Source organism: Oncorhynchus mykiss, chromosome 18 (assembly GCF_013265735.2).
Source record: "Oncorhynchus mykiss isolate Arlee chromosome 18, USDA_OmykA_1.1, whole genome shotgun sequence".
Taxonomy (NCBI): domain Eukaryota; kingdom Metazoa; phylum Chordata; class Actinopteri; order Salmoniformes; family Salmonidae; genus Oncorhynchus; species Oncorhynchus mykiss.
The window spans coordinates 56,704,226-56,726,533 of record NC_048582.1 but is presented as its reverse complement, the minus strand read 5'-3'; the positions used below and the strand labels follow the sequence as shown (position 1 = coordinate 56,726,533).

At 43.2% G+C, this 22,308-nt stretch overlaps 1 protein-coding gene across 1 annotated transcript; it reads left to right on the top strand.

Moving 5' to 3' along the window:
• The first annotated feature begins 225 nt into the window (after positions 1 to 225).
• On the top strand, positions 226 to 21,682 carry LOC110496559 (collagen alpha-2(IX) chain). The gene is made up of 32 exons (XM_036953314.1): positions 226 to 587; positions 2,860 to 2,934; positions 4,562 to 4,597; positions 4,805 to 4,867; positions 5,736 to 5,789; positions 5,884 to 5,919; positions 6,566 to 6,589; positions 6,820 to 6,873; positions 6,989 to 7,042; positions 8,950 to 9,000; positions 10,681 to 10,737; positions 11,349 to 11,402; positions 12,196 to 12,249; positions 12,881 to 12,934; positions 13,408 to 13,461; positions 13,557 to 13,610; positions 13,731 to 13,784; positions 15,573 to 15,626; positions 16,007 to 16,060; positions 16,843 to 16,887; positions 17,016 to 17,069; positions 17,241 to 17,294; positions 17,428 to 17,481; positions 17,611 to 17,682; positions 18,126 to 18,161; positions 18,299 to 18,343; positions 18,529 to 18,561; positions 18,970 to 19,116; positions 19,326 to 19,380; positions 19,495 to 19,683; positions 19,798 to 19,875; positions 20,170 to 21,682. Exons 1-32 carry the CDS (start codon positions 516 to 518, stop codon positions 20,373 to 20,375), a joined length of 2,076 nt encoding a protein of 691 aa, XP_036809209.1. The 5' UTR covers positions 226 to 515; the 3' UTR covers positions 20,376 to 21,682.
• The last annotated feature ends 626 nt before the right edge of the window (positions 21,683 to 22,308 follow it).

The window sequence follows — 22,308 nt, the reverse complement described above, 5'->3', positions numbered from 1 at the left end:
CTTATGAACTCCCCTTCCTCAGGGCGGAGCTAGATTGCATTTGTGTCCAATCAGGATGTGGGAATCTGGCTGTGTGTGTGCATATTCATGAGCAGTAGCATTGTTTGTCCAATGAGATTGTGGGAACCTGTCTATGGGGAGACATTTTTCATGAGGCAGCGGTGTGTACAAGTGTTTCTCAGTGTGTGTGTGTGTGTCTTGGTGTGTGTGTGTTTGTGTCTCCATGTATGTGTGTGTGTGTGTGAGGGGCTTTCAGGAGCTCCTGTGTTCACTGGGGCAGGCTGTAGGGCTGCGTTACAACTCTCTCTCATTCCATCTCTCCCTCCATCCAACCATTCCTCTACACCACTTTTACTGGGTGGAATCTTCGGGGCTGTGCACATAGCCCCCATCCCCCTTTGGATTCCCTAACGTTTCTGTCCCGGCTTGAAGGAGAAGACAGGGGAGAGCGGGAGAAAGCAAGAGAAGAGAGGATTTAGTGCTGAGGAGAGAGAGAGGGAGAGGAGAGAGGGATCATGACTGGACTCTCGGCTGTGTTGAAGAGCTGGGTCGCCCTGCAGACTCTGTGCCTGGCTCTGGCCCAAGTGGTGAGTGGAGTGGACAGGGGAGTTTAGGGGTGTACCCAGGCTGGGTTGCTTCTGGCTGGGGTATGGTGGGATAGAAGTCACCTTGGAGAGAGGGATTAGTGGATGGGGACTACTATTCTTGATATGGTTTTGTTGTCACACTGGCTAGTTGTGGTTGGAAAAATACATTTTGGAATTGGGTTGTTTCAGAAAAGTGAATGACCTCAATCTGGTTTCAGGGCTTGAGTGTATCATCATAGTCATAACATTGTTGTAATGATGAGTCTAGAGCTGCATGAAGATCAGTTGTGTAGTGTGTGTATTTGTGTGTGTTGTGTGATGTGGCATTGTACATACATATATAGTGTATCTTCCTGCCATGGACTATGTGCCTTGATTCTGTGGATGACGTTTCTACCTGAATACAGAGGAAGAATTGGAATGTCTCCTTTATTCTTGAAGAGCAGTTGGAGGGGAGACAAAACCATTTCAAATGGTGTCAAAAAGGAGATTCAGGACAGAGTCATCAAGGGAGAGCGGCACTTACACTGGAATTCGGCTGGACACACACACACACACACACACACAGGCCGTGTATTCAAGACACCCATGTGCCTTTACTGCGAAGCCCCCTATTCAAACACACACACACACACACACACACACACACACACACACACACACACACACACACACACACACACACACATGCGCACACAGAAACACAGACACACAGAGAATGACCGACATGAAGAAGCCCTCCACCAAATCACACCTACGTGCTATCCAACAGAAAGTTACCAGTGGATCTGTCTGAAAAAACAGGACCATTGTATTGAATTCCCAACCTTATTTCTAAATGATTGGCAGAATTCTGGAATACATCTCCACACAGTATGAGGATTCTGTGTTGTGATTGGATAAGACTGATTGAACTCGATTCAAGGAACTGCATTTCCAAAGGAAGGGGATGGGATGGGGGGAGTGCTTTGGTAAACATCTTTCCTCCCCCTACCTACTACCTTAGATTACTTGGTGACAAATATTTTTGTTTTACACCCATTTTGGAAGCAATATACTTCTTACAGGATGTGAGATTTTAAAAATGTCTATATGAAAAAAAAAACTCATTCATCAGTCATATTTCTTTTCATGAGCTCTGGATAATTTTATTACATTTCTTACATTGTTCCAAATACAGTCTTAGAAAAAAGGGTTCCAAAAGGGTTCTTCGGCTGTCCCCATGGGAAAACCATTTTTGGCTCCAGCTAGAACCCTTTTAAGTTCCAAGTAGAACGCTTTTGGGTTCCTTGTAGAACCTCTGTGGAAAGGGTTCTACATCGAAACGAAAAGGTGTTCTTCCTGGAACCAAATAGGGTTCACAAAGGGTTCTCCTATGAGGACAGCCGAACAACCCTTTTAGGTTGGAAGAGTGTAGGCTACCAGTGGTATTGGATTTGTATTGGCCTTACATGCTTTACCAAAATGTGATGGGTATGGGTGATGTTTCTAGGTGATTCATTCACTTCAAGTTTATGATGCATTTGTCTTGTTTCTAGGATTGTATTCACATGAAATATAACATTTAATTGTAGCTATTAATTCCCACTTGATCATGTGTGATTGTCTCATGTGACGTTGCTGTGCCTCATTTATCAATTAGGACTATGCAAACATTGGTTCAAAAAAGCACCTGGTTCAAAACTAGTCATATCTCCATTATCAAAACTAGTCATGTCTCCATTATCAAAACTAGTCATGTCTCCATTATCAAAACTAGTCATGTCTCCATTATCAAAACTAGTCATGTCTCCATTATCAAAACTAGTCATGTCTCCATTATCAAAACTAGTCATGTCTCCATTATCAAAACTAGTCATGTCTCCATTATCAAAACTAGTCATATCTCCATTATCAAAACTAGTCATGTCTCCATTATCAAAACTAGTCATATCTCCATTATCAAAACTAGTCATATCTCCATTATCAAAACTAGTCATATCTCCATTATCAAAACTAGTCATGTCTCCATTATCAAAACTAGTCATGTCTCCATTATCAAAACTAGTCATGTCTCCATTATCAAAAGGTCTACAATGAAATGACACACAGAATCCCAAAACATGTGAAATGTTTTACTGCATTACAGTTATCTCACATGTTCTTTATAGTATGAAAATAATATGTATCCAATTGGATGAATACCAAAAAGTGATACATTCTAAGGCCAGGTAATTATCTACAAAACCTCTGCACACTTCTAAACGCTCCATTTTGTTTTCATTTTTTCCAGAGCGGTCCTCCAGGACCTCAGGGCAATCCCGGCCTGCCTGGGCCCTCTGGCACCCCCGGGTCCGACGGCATTGATGTGAGTATTACCTCCGCTTCGCCCTGAGTCAACAGGTTGTCACAAAGACGGGCATTGTACCCAATAGAGCGCTCTGAGGTAGTACAGCGGTTACACCACCAGAGGGCGGACGGAATGAAAACACAGAGGCACAAAAGAGCTCTGTTTCCCACAGCGAGAGGTCTTTGAGTTGGGGGCTTTATCTCCTTCCCGAGGGAAAGGTTCGGGATCATATCGCAGTGATGTGATACCTTTGAGGTATTCTCAGTCTAAACAAAACCATGTTCTGAAAACATGTTGAGAATACAGAATTACACCATGAGTGGACAAAGGAAGAAACTAATGGTGAGGCCTGTATGATCCAAAACGATTGTGATGTTACAAGTTAGGCACGCTTTAATCCAATGCAATTAGTTGAAGAGCTGTTTCATCCCCAAAGCCAGGTAGATCTACTGTTAAAGATAATGGTTTAGGATTATGTCAATTCCCCCAGTCAGTTGGACATTCCCTATCTAACTAATGGAAGGCTATGGACTGGCAGGTTGATGTTTGATGTGAACATGGATCCTCTCTTGTGGGCTGGAACTTGGAATAGCTTTTGAGAGCTCCAGGGTCAGATATTTATCTGCTATGGTATGTGATGTCACCAACGGGTGGGCTGTAATAAGAGTGCTGTGAAACACAATTCTGGCCAACTGTAGATGCCGGCTGCATTTCATTCCAAAAAGGTTGTTCCATCCCATCTGCCCTTGTTCACTCTCCTTTGCAGACCTGAGTGGACTCGGGTAGGTGTCAGCAATAGCTCCAACTAGTTTCTGCCATATATACCTATCCAGTCCTATCATGATTGGAAAGTTCCCTCACTCCACATTGAGGGCGGAGCAAACATGAGCTGTCAATCATGGCTGGATCTTTAAAAAAGAACATTTTCCCCCTCATCTCCACCTGTGACAAAATGACCCTTGCAGATCTGTATGGAACTGGATAGGTGTATACGCAATAGGTTGATGTCACTACTAGATACTATGCATCTCAGTGGTCTAAAGTGGCTTCCTCTCCTTATCTGATCTTTCTTATTCCTGATCTGAAACACTGGCTAAATGAAAGCAATATTGAGGGCGGGTTACACTTTATTTTAACGGTCCATTATAAAACATTTATAAGGCATTTACAAAACAATTGCACACCATTTAGAGTTAAGTTAGGGTTATGTAAATGTTAGGGTTAGGGTTAGGGTTAAATAACACTTTAGATTAGGGACTGCAAAAATACTTTTACTTATGATTAGTAAATAGTTGATAAATGTGGGAGAAATAAGTAATAAAAAAGTGTTACTAGGGAGCCTACCAGGAAGGAACTTTCACTTGTCCAGATCTTACAGGAAAAGTCTGTTCAGATTGAGGAAAGGAGATAAGGTAAGGAAGTCACTGTTCGGTATTGAGATATAGCCATAGTCTTCTGTTTGGGTCAGGGGAGGGTCCACCAATCCTTCCAGATCAACAAGGGGCTGTCATCAAGGAATTCTATGTCAAGGACTTCGTAATCTACATAAACTGACTTCCATGTCATCAATCTCAGAAAGTAGTGAACATACAATACCAATTGTTAATATCATGTCTTTCTTTCTTGTTCCTCTCTCTCTTCACAGGGGGAGAAAGGACCTCCTGGTCCTCCTGGCCCAACAGTAAGTTACTGTGTATGCATATATGTGTGTGTGTGTGTGTCTGTGTGTGTGTGTGTGCATGCATGCATATTCAAGGGTGTTTCTTTGTGTGTGTGTGCGTTTGTGTGCATGTTCAATAGTGTTTGTGTGAGTGTGTGCACTTTACACTGACAATATCTCTGATGTGTGTGTTTGTATACCTGACTATGGCTGTGTCTCTGTTCTCAGGGCTTGAAGGGGGAGCCAGGTGAACCTGGTCCAGGTGGAGCTCCAGGAGAGAATGGCATTGACGTAAGTCTCCTGTCAATCAGCTGCTAAGTGTGTCTGTAAGAGACTGACAGCAAGACAAAGAAAATGTGAAGGAGAGAGAGCGAGAGAGAGAGAGAGAGAGAGAGAGAGAGAGAGAGAGATAGAGAGAGAAATGGATGAATTTGTGAGGGAAAAGAGAGAGAGAGAGAGAAAGAGAGAGATAAATGGATGAATTTGTGGGGGAGAAAGAGAGAGAGAGAAAGAGAGTGAGAAAGAGAAAATAGAGACAATGTTTGTGTGTTTGTGTAAACATGTAGGAGTGAAAAACATTGATGTAAATCCTGATGCATTGATGTACTGTAACCTAGCTAGATAGACTGAGTATCATGTTGTTATGAAGGTGGCTGTTTTCAGGAAATTGCTTCTCTCTAAATAAGGTAACGGAAACACACTCTGCTGGTCTCACAGTCACATGCTGAGAAACATTCCACAGGGATTTACCCTGTAATCCGGCCCGGAATCTCAATCCTAGTTTTCCTGCCGATTACCTGGAAGTGTCAAATCCAATCAGACTACTGAAAGTCTCAGTGCTGTAATGGGAATTCAGGTCACATGTATAGTAGATGTCACAATCCCCAGGCTCTGGCAGGCACTAAAGGTGCAATCTGTCACCTTCATTTGAAAGTGCTGCCCCTGCACTTGTTTGTAAACTGTGGGGTGAGTCCTGAAAAAAGTAGCAGGCTCTTCAATAAAAGTTTAGCATTAGAAGAGACAGAAGTCACCTTACAGTACTGTGTTATTAGACCAAACCAACCTCATTATTGAAGTCCAGAACTAAAGTAACACTCTATTGGTGATCCAAACCGATCTTACTGACTGAACACATCGCTCTATCTCTCTACGTCTCCAGGGTTTGATTGGAGCAAAGGGAGATCGGGGTCCTGTCGGGAACCCTGGACCTAAGGTAAGGACCATGGTGGGAGTCTACATTGGATGCAAACTATGAGAGAATAAACCCTCATGTTGTTGTTGTTGTTGTTTATTGTTGTTTTCTACAGGGCCAGCCTGGACCTGGTGGTGAACCTGGACCCACTGTAAGTACTAACGGACTCAACAGAACCTGAACACTGTTCAGTACAGACTACATGTAGCCTGAACACTACAAATCCACTGGAACTAACCCTCCGTCATCAGTAGGGCCCAGAGTTTTACCCACACATGACCTAACTAGGATTACAGAGGTATGGGGGAGACCCTAGTCATAGGGGTTACATAACACTTGGAGTCAAGGTAATCTGATCCTAGATCTGTGGTTAAGGCAGGTTGAGTAAGACTACATGTAGTTACAGTAAAGCACACTAGATGGTGCTGTGTAGCTATATTTGACAGACGACTAGACTGTACTGTATTGACAGAGTGGAGTTAGTGATATGCTCGGATGAAGCATTGAATTCAATGAATTCCATTACTTATTTTGACACATTAAACATTGAACACACATTGATTGCTTTCTCTACGTTTGAGTTAGATTGATGAACACTGTCTGTCTAGTGTTCTGTCTCTGTAGACACATCTGCTCTTAATTCAATTCAAATAAGATAATTGTTGAAACAAATCATACATTAGTTATTATGCACATTTGTTTGTGATTATATGATTACAAAGACTTAACTAATCTAATCACAGACTTAACTAATCTCTCATTCCCCTTTCCCATTCCCTCTCTCTCTCTCTCTGTAGGGACCCGGACTGCCTGGGCTCGCTGTAAGTAGCTATTTGTTAATTATATCCCTATAATTAAAGACTTCCTCCCAAAAAAATAACTAGTCAGACACTACATATTACATTCTGAACTGAATTACATTGGCAGTGTATCCTCTTCTGGAACTAGTCAGACACTACATATTACATTCTGAACGGAATTACATTGGCAGTGTATCCTCTTCTGCCAGATGGATGAAGATCCCCGTCTTTCTCTTCCTCTTTGTCTTTAGGGAGCCCCGGGCCCAATTGGCCTCCCCGGTAAAATTGGACAGACTGGATCTCAGGTAAGACCCTTACCATTGTTGTCTTCTGTCAGATAGCATACGTTACAGAATCTGTTAGCTACTCTTCATCTTCATCATTTCATTCCCACCATCCTCTTGCTCCCTCTTCTCTCAGGGCATATTGGGAGCACCTGGACCTCCAGGAATTCCAGGACCCCCAGGAAAACCAGTAAGTTTACACCTAGAACCAGCAAGTTTCCAGTAAATAAACATGTAGTACAAGTAAAAACCAGCAAGTACCAACCTAGTAATAATAACCAGTAACTTAAAACCTGTAGGAAACCAGTAAGATGTTGTGGGCTGTAATAAGTCATAAATAAAACCTGTAGGAAACCAGTAAGATGTTGTGGGCTGTAATAAGTCATAAATAAAACCTGTAGGAAACCAGTAAGATGTTGTGGGCTGTAATAAGTCATAAATAAAACCTGTAGGAAACCAGTAAGATGTTGTGGGCTGTAATAAGTCATAAATAAAACCTGTAGGAAACCAGTAAGATGTTGTGGGCTGTAATAAGTCATAAATAAAACCTGTAGGAAACCAGTAAGATGTTGTGGGTTGTAATAAGTCATAAATAAAACCTGTAGGAAACCAGTAAGATGTTGTGGGCTGTAATAAGTCATAAATAAAACCTGTAGGAAACCAGTAAGATGTTGTGGGCTGTAATAAGTCATAAATAAAACCTGTAGGAAACCAGTAAGATGTTGTGGGCTGTAATAAGTCATAAATAAAACCTGTAGGAAACTAGTAAGATGTTGTGGGTTGTAATAAGTCATAAATAAAACCTGTAGGAAACCAGTAAGATGTTGTGGGCTGTAATAAGTCATAAATAAAACCTGTAGGAAACCAGTAAGATGTTGTGGGCTGTAATAAGTCATAAATAAAACCTGTAGGAAACCAGTAAGATGTTGTGGGCTGTAATAAGTCATAAATAAAACCTGTAGGAAACCAGTAAGATGTTGTGGGCTGTAATAAGTCATAAATAAAACCTGTAGGAAACCAGTAAGATGTTGTGGGCTGTAATAAGTCATAAATAAAACCTGTAGGAAACCAGTAAGATGTTGTGGGCTGTAATAAGTCATAAATAAAACCTGTAGGAAACCAGTAAGATGTTGTGGGCTGTAATAAGTCATAAATAAAACCTGTAGGAAACCAGTAAGATGTTGTGGGCTGTAATAAGTCATAAATAAAACCTGTAGGAAACCAGTAAGATGTTGTGGGCTGTAATAAGTCATAAATAAAACCTGTAGGAAACCAGTAAGATGTTGTGGGCTGTAATAAGTCATAAATAAAACCTGTAGGAAACCAGTAAGATGTTGTGGGCTGTAATAAGTCATAAATAAAACCTGTAGGAAACCAGTAAGATGTTGTGGGCTGTAATAAGTCATAAATAAAACCTGTAGGAAACCAGTAAGATGTTGTGGGCTGTAATAAGTCATAAATAAAACCTGTAGGAAACCAGTAAGATGTTGTGGGCTGTAATAAGTCATAAATACAACTTGTAAGAAACCAATAACTTAACGCAAAAGAAAAACGTTTCGTTACAAGCAAGAAACCATTGTTCCAGAGATAACCCCGTAATCCCAGTCCAGATGACCAGTACATTCTCACCAGTAAGTGTACCAGTACGCTCCCCAGAGCAGCTCAATGAAGCATAATTGTACACAGAGCTGTGTGTGTCTCTTAGCTCCCCAGTTCTTCTACAATGTACACAGGGAGTGATTTCAGGTGTGGAGCAGCCTCACAGAGAGTGATGCTCCCAGCCATGGGGAGTCTATTTGTCTTGGTTTACCGGTGTTGCAGAGTAAATAAAGTCCCATTAGATCTGGCTCCCCTGTCTCATCTCACTGCTTCCTGCATACCTCAGCTGAGGGGGGCCATGTTGTACTGAAACTCAGGACACACGCAGTCAGAACAGCTGCCTCAGCACTGTCCTAAACAATGATCACCTTAGTCTTCCTCTTTCTCGCTCTCTCTCTCTCTCTCTCTCTCTCTCTCTCTCTCACTTCATATGTCTTCTGTCTTCTTTGCATATTTCTCTATTCAAACATATATTGTTGTCACTCTCTCTTTCTCTAGGGACCTCCGGGGAAGTTCTTGGGAGGAGAGGAGGGCAGCGCAGACTTCCAGGTAAGATCCCTCTGTATCTGTTCTATTCCACTGTATCTGTTCTATTCCACTGTATCTGTTCTACCCCACTGTATCTGTTCTACCCCACTGTATATGTTCTATTCCACTGTATCTGTTCTACCCCACTGTATCTGTTCTACCTCACTGTATCTGTTCTACCCCACTGTATCTGTTCTACCCCACTGTATCTGTTCTATTCCACTGTATCTGTTCTACCCCACTGTATCTGTTCTACCCCACTGTACCTGTTCTACCCCACTGTACCTGTTCTAACCCACTGTATCTGTTCTACCCCACTGTATCTGTTCTGCCCCACTGTATCTGTTCTGCCCCACTGTACCTGTTCTACCTCACTGTACCTGTTCTACCTCACTGTATATGTTCTACCCCACTGTATCTGTTCTACCCCACTGTATCTGTTCTACCTCACTGTATCTGTTCTACCCCACTGTATCTGTTCTACCCCACTGTATCTGTTCTATTCCACTGTATCTGTTCTACCCCACTGTATCTGTTCTACCCCACTGTACCTGTTCTACCCCACTGTACCTGTTCTAACCTACTGTACCTGTTCTACCCCACTGTATCTGTTCTGCCCCACTGTATCTGTTCTGCCCCACTGTACCTGTTCTACCTCACTGTACCTGTTCTACCCCACTGTATCTGTTCTACCCCACTGTATCTGTTCTACCCCACTGTATCTGTTCTACCTCACTGTATCTGTTCTACCCCACTGTACCTGTTCTACCCCACTGTACCTGGTCTACCCCACTGTATCTGTTCTACCCCAATGTACCTGTTCTACCCCACTGTCCCTGTTCTACCCCACTGTACCTGTTCTACTCCACTGTACCTGTTCTACCCCACTGTACCTGTTCTACCCCACTGTACCTGTTCTACTCCACTGTACCTGTTCTACCCCACTGTACCTGTTCCACTCCACTGTACCTGTTCTACTAAACTGGCAAGTTCCTGGCAATCTAGTCATGGTGTTGCCTCTGATACAGTTTATAGACAGAGAGCTTTCTTGTTTGGTGGCACTAAACCCTACATAAAAAGTACAAGTCCTAAGCCAAGTCCTATACTGAGTGCCCAACATAGGGGAGCTGGTTATAAGGGAGCTGGTTATAGGGGAGGGAATTGTGTGGCAGTGTCAGCTCTAGAGAGGAGGAACTAGAGTCCTCTAGAGTCCTCATCAATTCCTCTCTCCTTTTTTCTCCTCCTCCCTCGCTCTCATTAGAGAAGGGTCCTGTCACAGAAGATTCACACTCTTTCTCTCATAAACTATCTTTCTCTCCAACCGTCTATCTCTCTTTCTCTCCCTCTCTCTCCTTTCATCTGACACCGAAAGAGGATTCACAGCCTCCCTCAAGCCCCTCTCACTCTCTTCATCCATGCACCGCCCGCACCCTCCCACCTCCTCTCTTCATCCATGTCCCTCATACTGTAGTGTTGCTTTGTTCACTTTTGGCCGAGGAGATTCAATTATACTTAGACTTGTGACTTTGGTGTTCTCCTCACTCTTCCTCCCCCCCATAGACTCTTAGAAAAAAACATTTTGGGTTCCAAGTAGAACCCTTTTGGGGTACCTTCCGTCCTCTCTTTCTCTCTCAACCACCTATTTCTCTCTCTCTCTCTCTCTCTCTCTCTCGCTCTCGCTCTCGCTATTTCTCTCTACAGTGTCCAATCAACTGCCCAGCAGGGCCTAAGGGTCCCCAGGGACTGCAGGGGGTCAAGGTAAGTGAGTCATCATCGGGGGGAAAAAATCAAAATAAGGATATTCAAAAATCAAAATAAGGATATTCTGTTTTCTGTTTACAGTATTCCTGTCAGTGCTGCTGTCATGTATTGGCTGAATAATTAGTTCATTGATTTAAACATATATTTGTATCTATTAGGGATCCCCATTAGCTGTTGCCAAGGCAGCAGCTACTCTTCCTGGGGTCCAAAAATTACATATAAAACAAAAGATAAAACAGTCCATAATGTAACATTATTACACCACTACATATCTACAATACAAAATGTAATATCACCATACAAAAATATTACAAGGTATGTGTGTGTAGAGTGCGTGTGTTAGCTTTTGTGTGTGTCTGTACCTTTGTGTGTGTGTGTGTATGTCTTCACAGTACCAACTGTTCCATAAGGTGTATTTTTATCTGTTTTTAAATCTGATGCTACTGCTTGCATCAGTTATGTGATGTGGAATAGAGTTCCATGTAGTCATGGCTCTATGTAGTACTGTGCACCTTCCATAGCCTGTTCTGGATTTGGCATGTCTTGTGGAGTATGCATGGACATCTATTACTGTTATAACAGTAAACTAACTTAATATTCTCTTTTAGGGACACAAAGGTCGTGCTGGTGTGCTGGGAGAGCCTGGTAGCATTGGGAAACTGGTGAGTCTTATCGAGTCTGTCTATCTGTTTATTGACATCCCAGCGTTTCTGTGTTTTGTGGGTCTCTGGCTAATCACTGACACCTGCAAGCGCATCCACAACAAAGTTTAATAGGTTACAGATGCATGGTCTTGGATCTATCTGAAACACAGTAACAAACACACACACACACACACACACACACACACACACACACACACACACACACACACACACACACACACACACACACACACACACACACACACACACACACACACACCAGTAGAAGAAGCAGGTTTAGCGCTAATGAAGCCCCCTGAGGCACATGACTGGCACTAATCTGGGTGAGATTAGTCAGGCCTGGCCCGGGCAGCCAGGCAGCACGCAGTGAGCTCAGATGAAAGGGATGGTTGAGAGCCAGGTACATGTGGAGTGGATAAGAGAGTAGGAGTTAGAGCGGCCTACTCAGCCTGGTGCTTTAAGCAGAGCTAATGAGCCCCCAGTGGGACCTGAGACACTCCTCCAGAGTAGGAAGGTTTAGCACCTGATCTGCACTCTGCCTGTCTCAGTCTGGCACTGCACTGCTGATCACTGCTCAGTGACTGAGTCAGAGGCACTAACATGAACACACACAGAGAACACTTCATTCTGCTGGCCGGTTTCAGTTAGCTTCTATTTACTAAGGAGTTATGTGGTAGAGATAATCAGCTGGCACCATTACATACATGAAACACTCTGAGATGTTATTGTCACACTTTTCATTTCTATCGCTCTCCTTCTCCCTCTCGCTTGCTCTCTCTCTCTCTCTCAGGGTACGAAGGGAGAGGTCGGCGTCTCTGGGGAACAGGGAATCCCAGGACCCCCGGTAATGACCTTCATCTACCTATGACTGAACTTAGATACACAATGTTTCTTTTGTTTTATATATATATATATTTTTACCCCTTTTTCTCCCCAATTCGGTGGTATCCAATTAGTAGTTACAGTCTTGTCTCATCGCTGCAACTCCCGTACGGACTCAGGAGAGGTGAAGGTCGAGAGCCGTGTGTCCTCCGAAACACAACCCAACCAAGCCGCACTCCTTCTTGACACAATGCCCACTTAACCCGGAAGCCAGCTGCACCAATGTGTCAGAGGAAACATCGTAAACCTGGCGACCATGTCAGCATGCACTGTGCCCGGCCCGCCACAGGAGTCGCTAGTGCACGATGGGACAAGGACATCCCTGCCGGCCAAACCCTCCCATAACCCGGACGACGCTGGGCCAATTGTGCGCCGCCCCATTGGTCTCCCGGTCGCGACTGACTGCGACAAAGCCTGGACTCGAACCCAGAATCTCTAGTGGCACAGCTAGCACTGCAATGTATAGATAGATACACAATGTTATGAAAACATTATAGTACAGCAATATGGTCAGAGCCCAGACGTTGTGAGAATGAAATACAGATATGATGCCACTTTGTCCTTTATTTCAACTCTCTTTCTCTCCATGTCAGGGTCCTATGGGATTGAGGGGTTACCCTGGAATGATGGGCCCCAAGGGAGAGGTGGTAAGTTACAACACATCTCTCTACCTCACTCCCTCCATCCTCCACCTCATATGGAGAGAATCCCAAACTCTCTCTCTCTCTCCCTGTCTTTTCCCCTCCCCCTTCTTTCTCTCTCTCTGGGTGTTGTCTGGGGCCACTGTTCCTCCATCTATAGTTAATGATCCAGGAGAGCCGTCCATCTTAGCATTGGCTGTGTTAGCCAAGTTAGCGCCCAGGCCCAGCTAGGTGCCAAGCAGAATGGCTGGCTGTTTGTGTATCTCATATTTGTCAAAAGTATTAATCGCTACCTGATAATCATCCTTTTATCACAGTGGTTAGCATGTTAGTGCTCATTAGCATGTACATAGATACTGAAGGAGATACATAAATATAAATAAGAGTCGAAAACATACGAGCCATTTATTACTATGCATGACCATTAATCTACTTCCTGAAATACCAATGAGCACTCATTATCATTTCCTACCTCGCAGGGACCTCGTGGTTACAAGGGCATCAACGGACCAGTTGGCCAACCTGGACCCCCAGTAAGTATCTAGGTCTTGGAAACTGGTATTTCCAATTGTGAGTTGATGGGTTTAATTGATCAATCTGATCAGAAGTGTTTGTCTCTACCCGGTAGGGTGAGGAGGGACCCCAGGGACCACCTGGAGAGGCAGGGAAGAAAGGAGATTTGGTGAGTGTTTTATCTGCCAGCTATCCAGTTTTTCATCAGTGTCTAACTTACTCACACGGATGAGGAGGATGATAATAATCATGATGTTGATGAAGATTATGATAATAATCTTTTCTACAGGGTGGCCGAGGTATCAAGGGCCCACATGGAGCCGTTGGCAAGAAGGGAGAGAACGTGAGTGAACACCCTGACTTCACTTGTCTATTTAATATTCTAGTCTGGTATCTACTATTACTACAATGTAACACAGTCTACTGTTCATATTCTAGTCTGGTATCTACTATTACTACAATGTAACACAGTCTACTGTTCATATTCTAGTCTGGTATCTACTATTACTACAATGTAACACAGTCTACTGTTCATATTCTAGTCTGGTATCTACTATTACTACAATGTAATACAGTCTACTGTTCATATTCTAGTCTGGTATCTACTATTACTACAATGTAACACAGTCTATTGTTCATATTCTAGTCTGGTATCTACTATTACTACAATGTAACACAGTCTACTGTTCATATTCTAGTCTGGTATCTACTATTACTACAATGTAATACAGTCTACTGTTCATATTCTAGTCTGGTATCTACTATTACTACAATGTAATACAGTCTACTGTTCATATTCTAGTCTGGTATCTACTATTACTACAATGTAACACAGTCTACTGTTCATATTCTAGTCTGGTATCTACTATTGCTACAATGTAACACAGTCTACTGTTCATATTCTAGTCTGGTATCTACTATTACTACAATGTAACACAGTCTACTGTTCATATTCTAGTCTGGTATCTACTATTACTACAATGTAACACAGTCCACTGTTCATATTCTAGTCTGGTATCTACTATTACTACAATGTAACACAGTCTACTGTTCATATTCTAGTCTGGTATCTACTATTACTACAATGTAACACAGTCCACTGTTCATATTCTAGTCTGGTATCTACTATTACTACAATGTAACACAGTCTACTGTTCATATTCTAGTTTGGTATCTACTATTACTACAATGTAACACAGTCTACTGTTCATATTGTGGTCTGGTATCTACTATTACTACAATGTAACACAGTCTACTGTTCATATTCTAGTCTGGTATCTACTATTACTACAATGTAACACAGTCTACTGTTCATATTCTAGTCTGGTATCTACTATTACTACAATGTAATACAGTCTACTGTTCATATTCTAGTCTGGTATCTACTATTACTACAATGTAGCACAGTCTACTGTTCATATTCTAGTCTGGTATCTACTATTACTACAATGTAACACAGTCTACTGTTCATATTCTAGTCTGGTATCTACTATTACTACAATGTAATACAGTCTACTGTTCATATTCTAGTCTGGTATCTACTATTACTACAATGTAGCACAGTCTACTGTTCATATTCTAGTCTGGTATCTACTATTACTACAATGTAACACAGTCTACTGTTCATATTCTAGTCTGGTATCTACTATTACTACAATGTAACACAGTCTACTGTTCATATTCTAGTCTGGTATCTACTATTACTACAATGTAACACAGTCTACTGTTCATATTCTAGTCTGGTATCTACTATTACTACAATGAAACACAGTCTACTGTTCATATTCTAGTCTGGTATCTACTATTACTACAATGTAATACAGTCTACTGTTCATATTCTAGTCTGGTATCTACTATTACTACAATGTAACACAGTCTACTGTTCATATTCTAGTCTGGTATCTACTATTACTACAATGTAACACAGTCTACTGTTCATATTCTAGTCTGGTATCTACTATTACTACAATGTAATACAGTCTACTGTTCATATTCTAGTCTGGTATCTACTATTACTACAATGTAACACAGTCTACTGTTCATATTCTAGTCTACTGTGTCGTACCTATTAACTGTGTTGGAGATATGGTTAGCCATACAGTATTATGGTAACTTCTGTCTGGTGTTTCAGGGTCTGCCTGGTATTGATGGAAAGGACGGCACTCCTGGCATCCCTGGAATCAAGGTAAGGCCTGGCGTAGATGTAATCTATGCACCTGTAGCTGTAGTTGTAGCTGTCCCTGGATCTTACTTGGATTAATGGTCATGTGACGATGACCAATATGGTGATGATGATAATGCTGACATAATAATAATGATGATGATAATGGTGATGTAATGGTGGTGATAATGGTAGTGGTGGTGGTTATGATAATGGTGGTGGTGATAATGGTGGGGATAATGATAATGTCGACAATGATAATAGTGATGATGAAGACGGTGATGGTAATGTTGATAATGGCAATGATAAAGGTGATGTTAATAATGATGATGTTGATAATGGTGATGATGATAATGATAATAATGATGTTGATGATGATGAGTCTCTTCTTCCTCTCTCTGTAGGGTGCCCCAGGGCAGGCTGGGAGGCCTGGTGGTCCCGGTCACCAGGGAACAGCAGTGAGTAGCAAGTTTGGTATCCAACATCTGTGTGTGTGTGTTCGTGTGCCCATCGTTATGATTGTGAGAAGGAAAGAGAGAGAGTGATTGACCTCAGTTACTCCATGTAAACAAACCCAGCTCTAACCCCTCATTGTCACCCAGAACAGGTAAAGGGTGAGTCTCCTCACCTCCATAAGTCACCCCCCCCCCCCCCCCACATGCACAGAACAAAAAAACAGACAGACAAAAAACGAGCTGGGAATTATCTGTATTTTCTGGGCAAGCATCCAGCTTGACCCTTAGACTCAAGCCTTTTTGGAATTTAAACCACCTTGAAATTGCTGCATCTCTCCACCGGCGAGTGATTCATCATAATCAAATGTTTGTGTGTGTGTGTGTGTGTGTGTGTGTGTGTGTGTGTGTGTGTGTGTGTGTGTGAGAGAGAGAGAGAGGGTAATGGAGCTTGGGAGTTCTATGATACACACCATCAATGTTTAACACAGTCGCAAACTTTTAACACTGGCACATAGATTATCATCTACTCAGCCATGGCAGTAGCCACACACACACACACACACACACACACACACACACACACACACACACACACACACACACACACACACACACACACACACACACACACACACACACACACACAATATGTCTGGCCACTGCTGTGACACCAACACCACGGAAAAGCTTGAAGACAGTTGTAAAGTAGAAACATAGAATTAGGGGTCACTTAGAAGTCCTTTATTTGACCTTTGACCTTCTCTTTGACCTTGTCTCTCTGATAGGGTTTGCCTGGCAGCCCCGGAACCAAGGGTGGACCTGGAGGCAAGGTAAGGCTATGACCAACCATCACCTTTTATTGTCCTTCTGCATCACCACAATAAAGAAAAGAGGAAGGTCATTTAACGTGCTTAGACTCCCTCAACTGATAACCACTTCCTGTTCTGTTTCCCTTCAGGGAGAGCCTGGTCCCAGAGGCCATGTTGGAATGTCTGGTGCCCCAGGACCTCAGGTAGGTCACCTCACTTGCTCATGTGTTTGTTTGTTTTTTACACACCAGAATGCAGATTTTTATTGTGGCTGTTGCTGATATGAGGATCTTAACTCTCTCTCTCTCTCTCTCTCTCTCTCTCTCTCTCTCTCTATCTCTCTCTCTCTCTCTCTCTCTCTCTCTATCTCTCAGGGTGAGCCTGGTCTTCCCGGTGAAGCTGGTATGGAGGGTGTTCCTGGTCCTAAGGTATCTTCTCCAACAATCCGTCATCATAACAAATCACCATCACTACAACAAGTCACCATCACGATAACTCTCTCTCTCGCTCTGTCTTTCTCTGATCCCTCTCTTTCTCCTCCTCTCTCCTTCTCTCCCTCAGGGTGACAGAGGCCAGAGGGGAGCTGTAGGGCCACAGGGTGTTCTCGGCAAGGCAGTAAGTCACTTCTGTACAGCTCAGCACAAACATACAGTTTTGTCTAAATCAGTGGTTGTCTTCACTTGACCAACAAGTCGACACACATCTAGGCAGGAATATAATCTAAGTGTTGTTGTGTCTCTGCAGGGCAACAAGGGTATGAGAGGACCCATGGGTGTTCCAGGGGCTCAAGGCATCTCAGGAACTAAGGGAGATAAGGTGTGTGTTTTGTGTTTGTGTGTACCTGCGTAAAATACATGTATGCTTTTGTGTGCTCTTGCATCTGTAAGTTTACGGAGGTGTATGTATCGAGACATTGTTTGTATGTGTCCGTGCGAGTGCATTCGTGTGCTCGTTTGTGTTGAACATTGAAGTCACAATAGGGATTCATTTGAGTCTAACCATACACGTGATCATGCAGTTACCCAAACGGCCCAGTGGTGGCAATGTTGAACCACGAATCCTGCAGCCGTTCTCTCGCACAGAGCCTAAGCAATATAAATGATAGTACTAGAGTCATCATCTCCCATGTCTTTAGATAAAACTACATCTTTCTTACTGTGCGCTGTGTCTCCTGCAGTCCTTGGCCAGATCAATATATTGTCTTTGCTCTTTACTATAATGTATTAAGTATTTACTGTGGGACTTGTCTGTCTTCACAGGGATTCCAAGGAAAAGTTGGGGCGAAGGGTGACTTTGTGAGTAGCAGTAAGCCTGTTACTTTAACCAATGGCGTGGCCGCATGCTGAAGTATCCACAATGACTGCTACAGCAATAGGCATTGGCCAATGGTCAATTGATTTAACTGGTTCTTTCTCGTTCTCTCATCTTTCAGGGGGATCCTGGTGTAGAAGGCTTGGCTGGGGAGAAAGGAGAGACGGTGAGTGGCTTTATCAGGATGAGATGGGGGAGAAAATGCATCATATCTTCAAATTCGTGAAGAGGAATGATTGAATCTAAGGGGAAAATTCAAACTTCCTAACTGTAGAGCCACAGTTAGTATTTCAGACTGGAGTGGACTGACCTGTCTGTATGTCTGTCTCTCTCTTTCTCGTCCTCTGACAGGGTTTGGGTGGGGAGCCTGGACCCAAAGGACAGGTAAGAACATCACTGGGGTCCCATCCAATCACACCTCATTGATAGCAGATGGAAGCCAGTCAAAGATAGTCAAAACTAATCAAAGCTAGTTGAAGCTAGTGGAAGCTATTTAATACTAGTAGAAACTAATCAAAGCTAGTGGAAGCTATTCAAAACTATTCAATACTAGTTGAAGCAAATCAAAGCTATTTAAAACTTGTCAAATCTAGTCAATGCCAGTTAAAGATAATTGGAACTAGTTGAAGCTAGTTGAAGCTAGTCCAGGACATTTGAAGCTAGTTGAAGCTAGTCAAAGGTAAGTCGAAGTTAGTTGAAACTAGTTGAAGCTAGTCAATGCTAATCAAATGCTATCTTAGCATCAAACAGTGCTGTCATTTTGGATCTAATTTGTTCCCCTTTCCTCCACAGCAAGGAGTGAGGGGAGAGCTAGGGTTCAACGGCCCCACAGGAGACTCAGGTAAACCAGGAGACCAGGGACCAGGAGGACTGCCCGGGCCTCGTGGCCTCAACGGAGAGAGAGGACTGCCAGGCATGCCAGGAATCGTGGGGGCAGCTGTGAGTCCTAACGAGCGGGGGGAAAAGCAGGGATTAGTGAGATTGTGGTGTGATTATACTGACTAGAGAATGCTAGTGACTGACTTATTGATTGATGATTGGTTTGTATGTTTTCTTTCCTCTCCTCTACCTTCCTTTCCTCTATCCATCATTTACCATCCTGTTATCCATCTTTCCCTCTCTCTCTCCCTCTCCTTGCTCCTCTACAGGGACGGGATGCATCTGACCAGCACATCATTGAGGTGGTTCTGAAGATGCTGCAAGGTAGGAGATCACAACATTATAAATCTGCTGAGTCTACTGAGTCTCACCGTATCTGGGTAAAACATGGACTATACGTACTATAGCTAATATACATCCTCTATTTTCCTCATCCAGAGCGTCTGGCGGCTGTAGCGGTGAGCGCTAAGCGTGCCGTACTGGGTGGAGCCGGTGTCATGGGTCCCCCTGGTCCTCCTGGACCCCCAGGAGCTCCAGGTGGTCAGGGCCCACACGGCCTCACCGGCGCCCGCGGCATCCCTGGCATGTTTGGAGCCTCCGGCCAGATTGGCAACACCGGACTGAAAGGTAGAAACTGAAATGGGTGACGTTCCAGATAAAAATGAGACACTGATCACTCATAAAGTAATATAAATTAGAAAAGTTCACTGACCCCTCTCCACCCCTCCATATTTCTCTCAGGAAAGAGAGGAGCAAAGGGAGACAGAGGAAATTCTGGCAAACCACATCCTGGTCAGCCAGGACCCCCTGGAATACCAGGTGAGGCACCACATGCACACACGCACGCACGCACACACACACACACACACACACACACACACACACACACACACACACACACACACACACACACACACACACACACACACACACACACACACACACACACACACACACACACACTTAGACGTGACCTTCCTCTACACATCTATCCAGTTATTAAGAAGCTGTACCAACTTACCTGAGGAAGTTACAGTGTAAAACTGAAACTCTCTTCAAAGGAATGTAGTAAATTAATTATCTATTTTTCTCTCTCCTCCTCTACCTCCTCAGGTCCTCCTGGTATTGACGGCGTGGCTCGAAACGGTAAGCCTGGCGAGCGAGGCCCCCAGGGCTCGGCAGGAGAGGCTGGTCGTCCCGGTAAGGCGGGCCCCACTGGTCTTCCAGGGTTCTGTGAGGCTGCAGCCTGCCTAGCTGCCTCGGCCTACACCTCCCCCAGACTACAGGACTCCACCAGGGTCAAGGGCCCCGGAGTCTAACCTGAGACCTCTCCATCAAGAGCCCCACAACACCAGGAGGGAGAGAGAGAGAGAGAGAGAGAGAGAGAGAGAGAGAGAGAGACAGACAGAAGAGAGAGAGGAGGGATAGAGGAGAGAGAAAGAGAGAGACCACTCTCCTTCATTGGATATCATTGAGAGCGAGAAGTGGGGGCAATACGATCGTGAATGATGTTGTTCCCTGACCCTTAAACTGATGACCTTCAGTTCTACTGTTTAGAGACTCTGTTTGCAACACATACCACATCCACCCACTTTAAATCACCATGATGACAGCCACTCACAGCCAATAACACCCCTCTGAATTTATAATCTCTGGTCAGGGATTGGCGGATGTAAATATCAGTCACGTCCAACTGCCCCACCCCCACCACAGAGGGAGAGAGAATGAGAGAGAGAGACGTAGTGACATCTGAACATCATGTCCAGGGACATCATTGATGACTTCATCATCAGCCGTAGCCCCTGGACTGGGAGGAGCAGAGATATACTTTGAGTCCAATGATTGGTGTTTTTGTTTTGTACCGTGGTCACTTTAAATTGGATTGATTTATATCTGAAATATTCATATTTAAATATATGTTTTGAGGGAAATAATGCAAACATATGCCCGCCTCCTCTCCCCACCAAACAACAAGTGCCGTACAAGTGTACACAAAGGTACCAATAAAATATTAAAATCAAAATCTACACTCCATACTGTACCTTTGGAAGATGTATTGCTAAACCTGTCACCTGTATGCTTGAGGGAAATAGTCAAACCCCTTTTTGTTCACATGTACAGTGCCACCCCCGTCCACTTTCGCCTCATTTAGAAACAAATTATTTCTTTAGATTTGATCTTTTTCTGTAGTTACCTGGCAACGGCATATCCTGATGGGCACTCCCATCTATCTCCCATAATACAGTGCTGTAAATCTTTGTAAATGTGTGTTGATTTTATGTAGAGAAAAAAAAGAGGATGGGTTAGAATATGAACCGACCAAAACAACCCCTGTGTTAATGAATCTAATCAGCAATAAAGTTTCAATGTTCAAATGACTGCTTTTCCAAACAGATCAGTTACACAAATCAATATTTATATGCCACTGTCAACTAACTTCCATGGAGTCAATCAATGTCAACATTCTAACAACAAACAGGACTGGTTATTTTCATTAACAGAAGCAATTCTATTTGTTGTTCTTTATATGATTCATCTGTAAAGACTTAGGTTAGATTTTTTTCCCTGGTTGTTCAGGTCAACCAATTCCAAACCAATAAAGAAGAACGTTTTGTAAAAACCTGAATGTTCTTCTCTCTCATGTGGGAACTGTTGGAGCTCTGAAAAGAAACGATTGTACAAAAATGACATGGCCTTTATTCCATTGGGCTTAGAGATGGGTGGATATAGTCTAGACTTTCTCTGTCTGTGTGCCACACTCCAGTCCAGTCGTTGCTGGTGATACACCCTTCAAATTGGTTGCCAACTGTTTTCCAAGAAAATACAAAAAGGTGAGATTTAAGTGCTTCCTAACTGCATGTAGTTTACTGCCTCGACTACAGGACAATGACATTCACTATTGTAGGGCTAGGTATTCTGGGTATAAAGCCTATACCATTTAGAGTGTCCCCAAACACCCAGTTCAGTTTCTGGCTTTCTTTAGTTGTATTTCTGCTGAATCATCAGCAGTTTATCCTGCCCTATCCTTCTGTGTGTAACACAACGTCATGCTCTCAGCGCTGCAGAAGTTAAGCTTCTGTGAAGGGCTTACCTGAAAACTATTCCACTTGGACTCATTCACAGAGCAGTATGAGTCTAACAGGTGGCTTGGCGTTTATACAAAAGCCGCTCTAGCACTCTGCTTACTTGAAAAGCTACATCATTTCATTGGAGCGCGAGTTAACGCTTTGTACCTAGTGTGTTTTTACTCAG

Bases quoted from the DNA above. Each gene is read 5' to 3' on its own strand.
- LOC110496559 (XM_036953314.1), top strand. From the start codon at position 516: ATGACTGGACTCTCGGCTGTGTTGAAGAGCTGGGTCGCCCTGCAGACT. The intron at 4,868-5,735 runs GTAAGTCTCCTG...CTACGTCTCCAG, and splicing joins CAGGAGAGAATGGCATTGAC to GGTTTGATTGGAGCAAAGGG. The intron at 19,381-19,494 runs GTAGGAGATCAC...TTCCTCATCCAG, and splicing joins GGTTCTGAAGATGCTGCAAG to AGCGTCTGGCGGCTGTAGCG.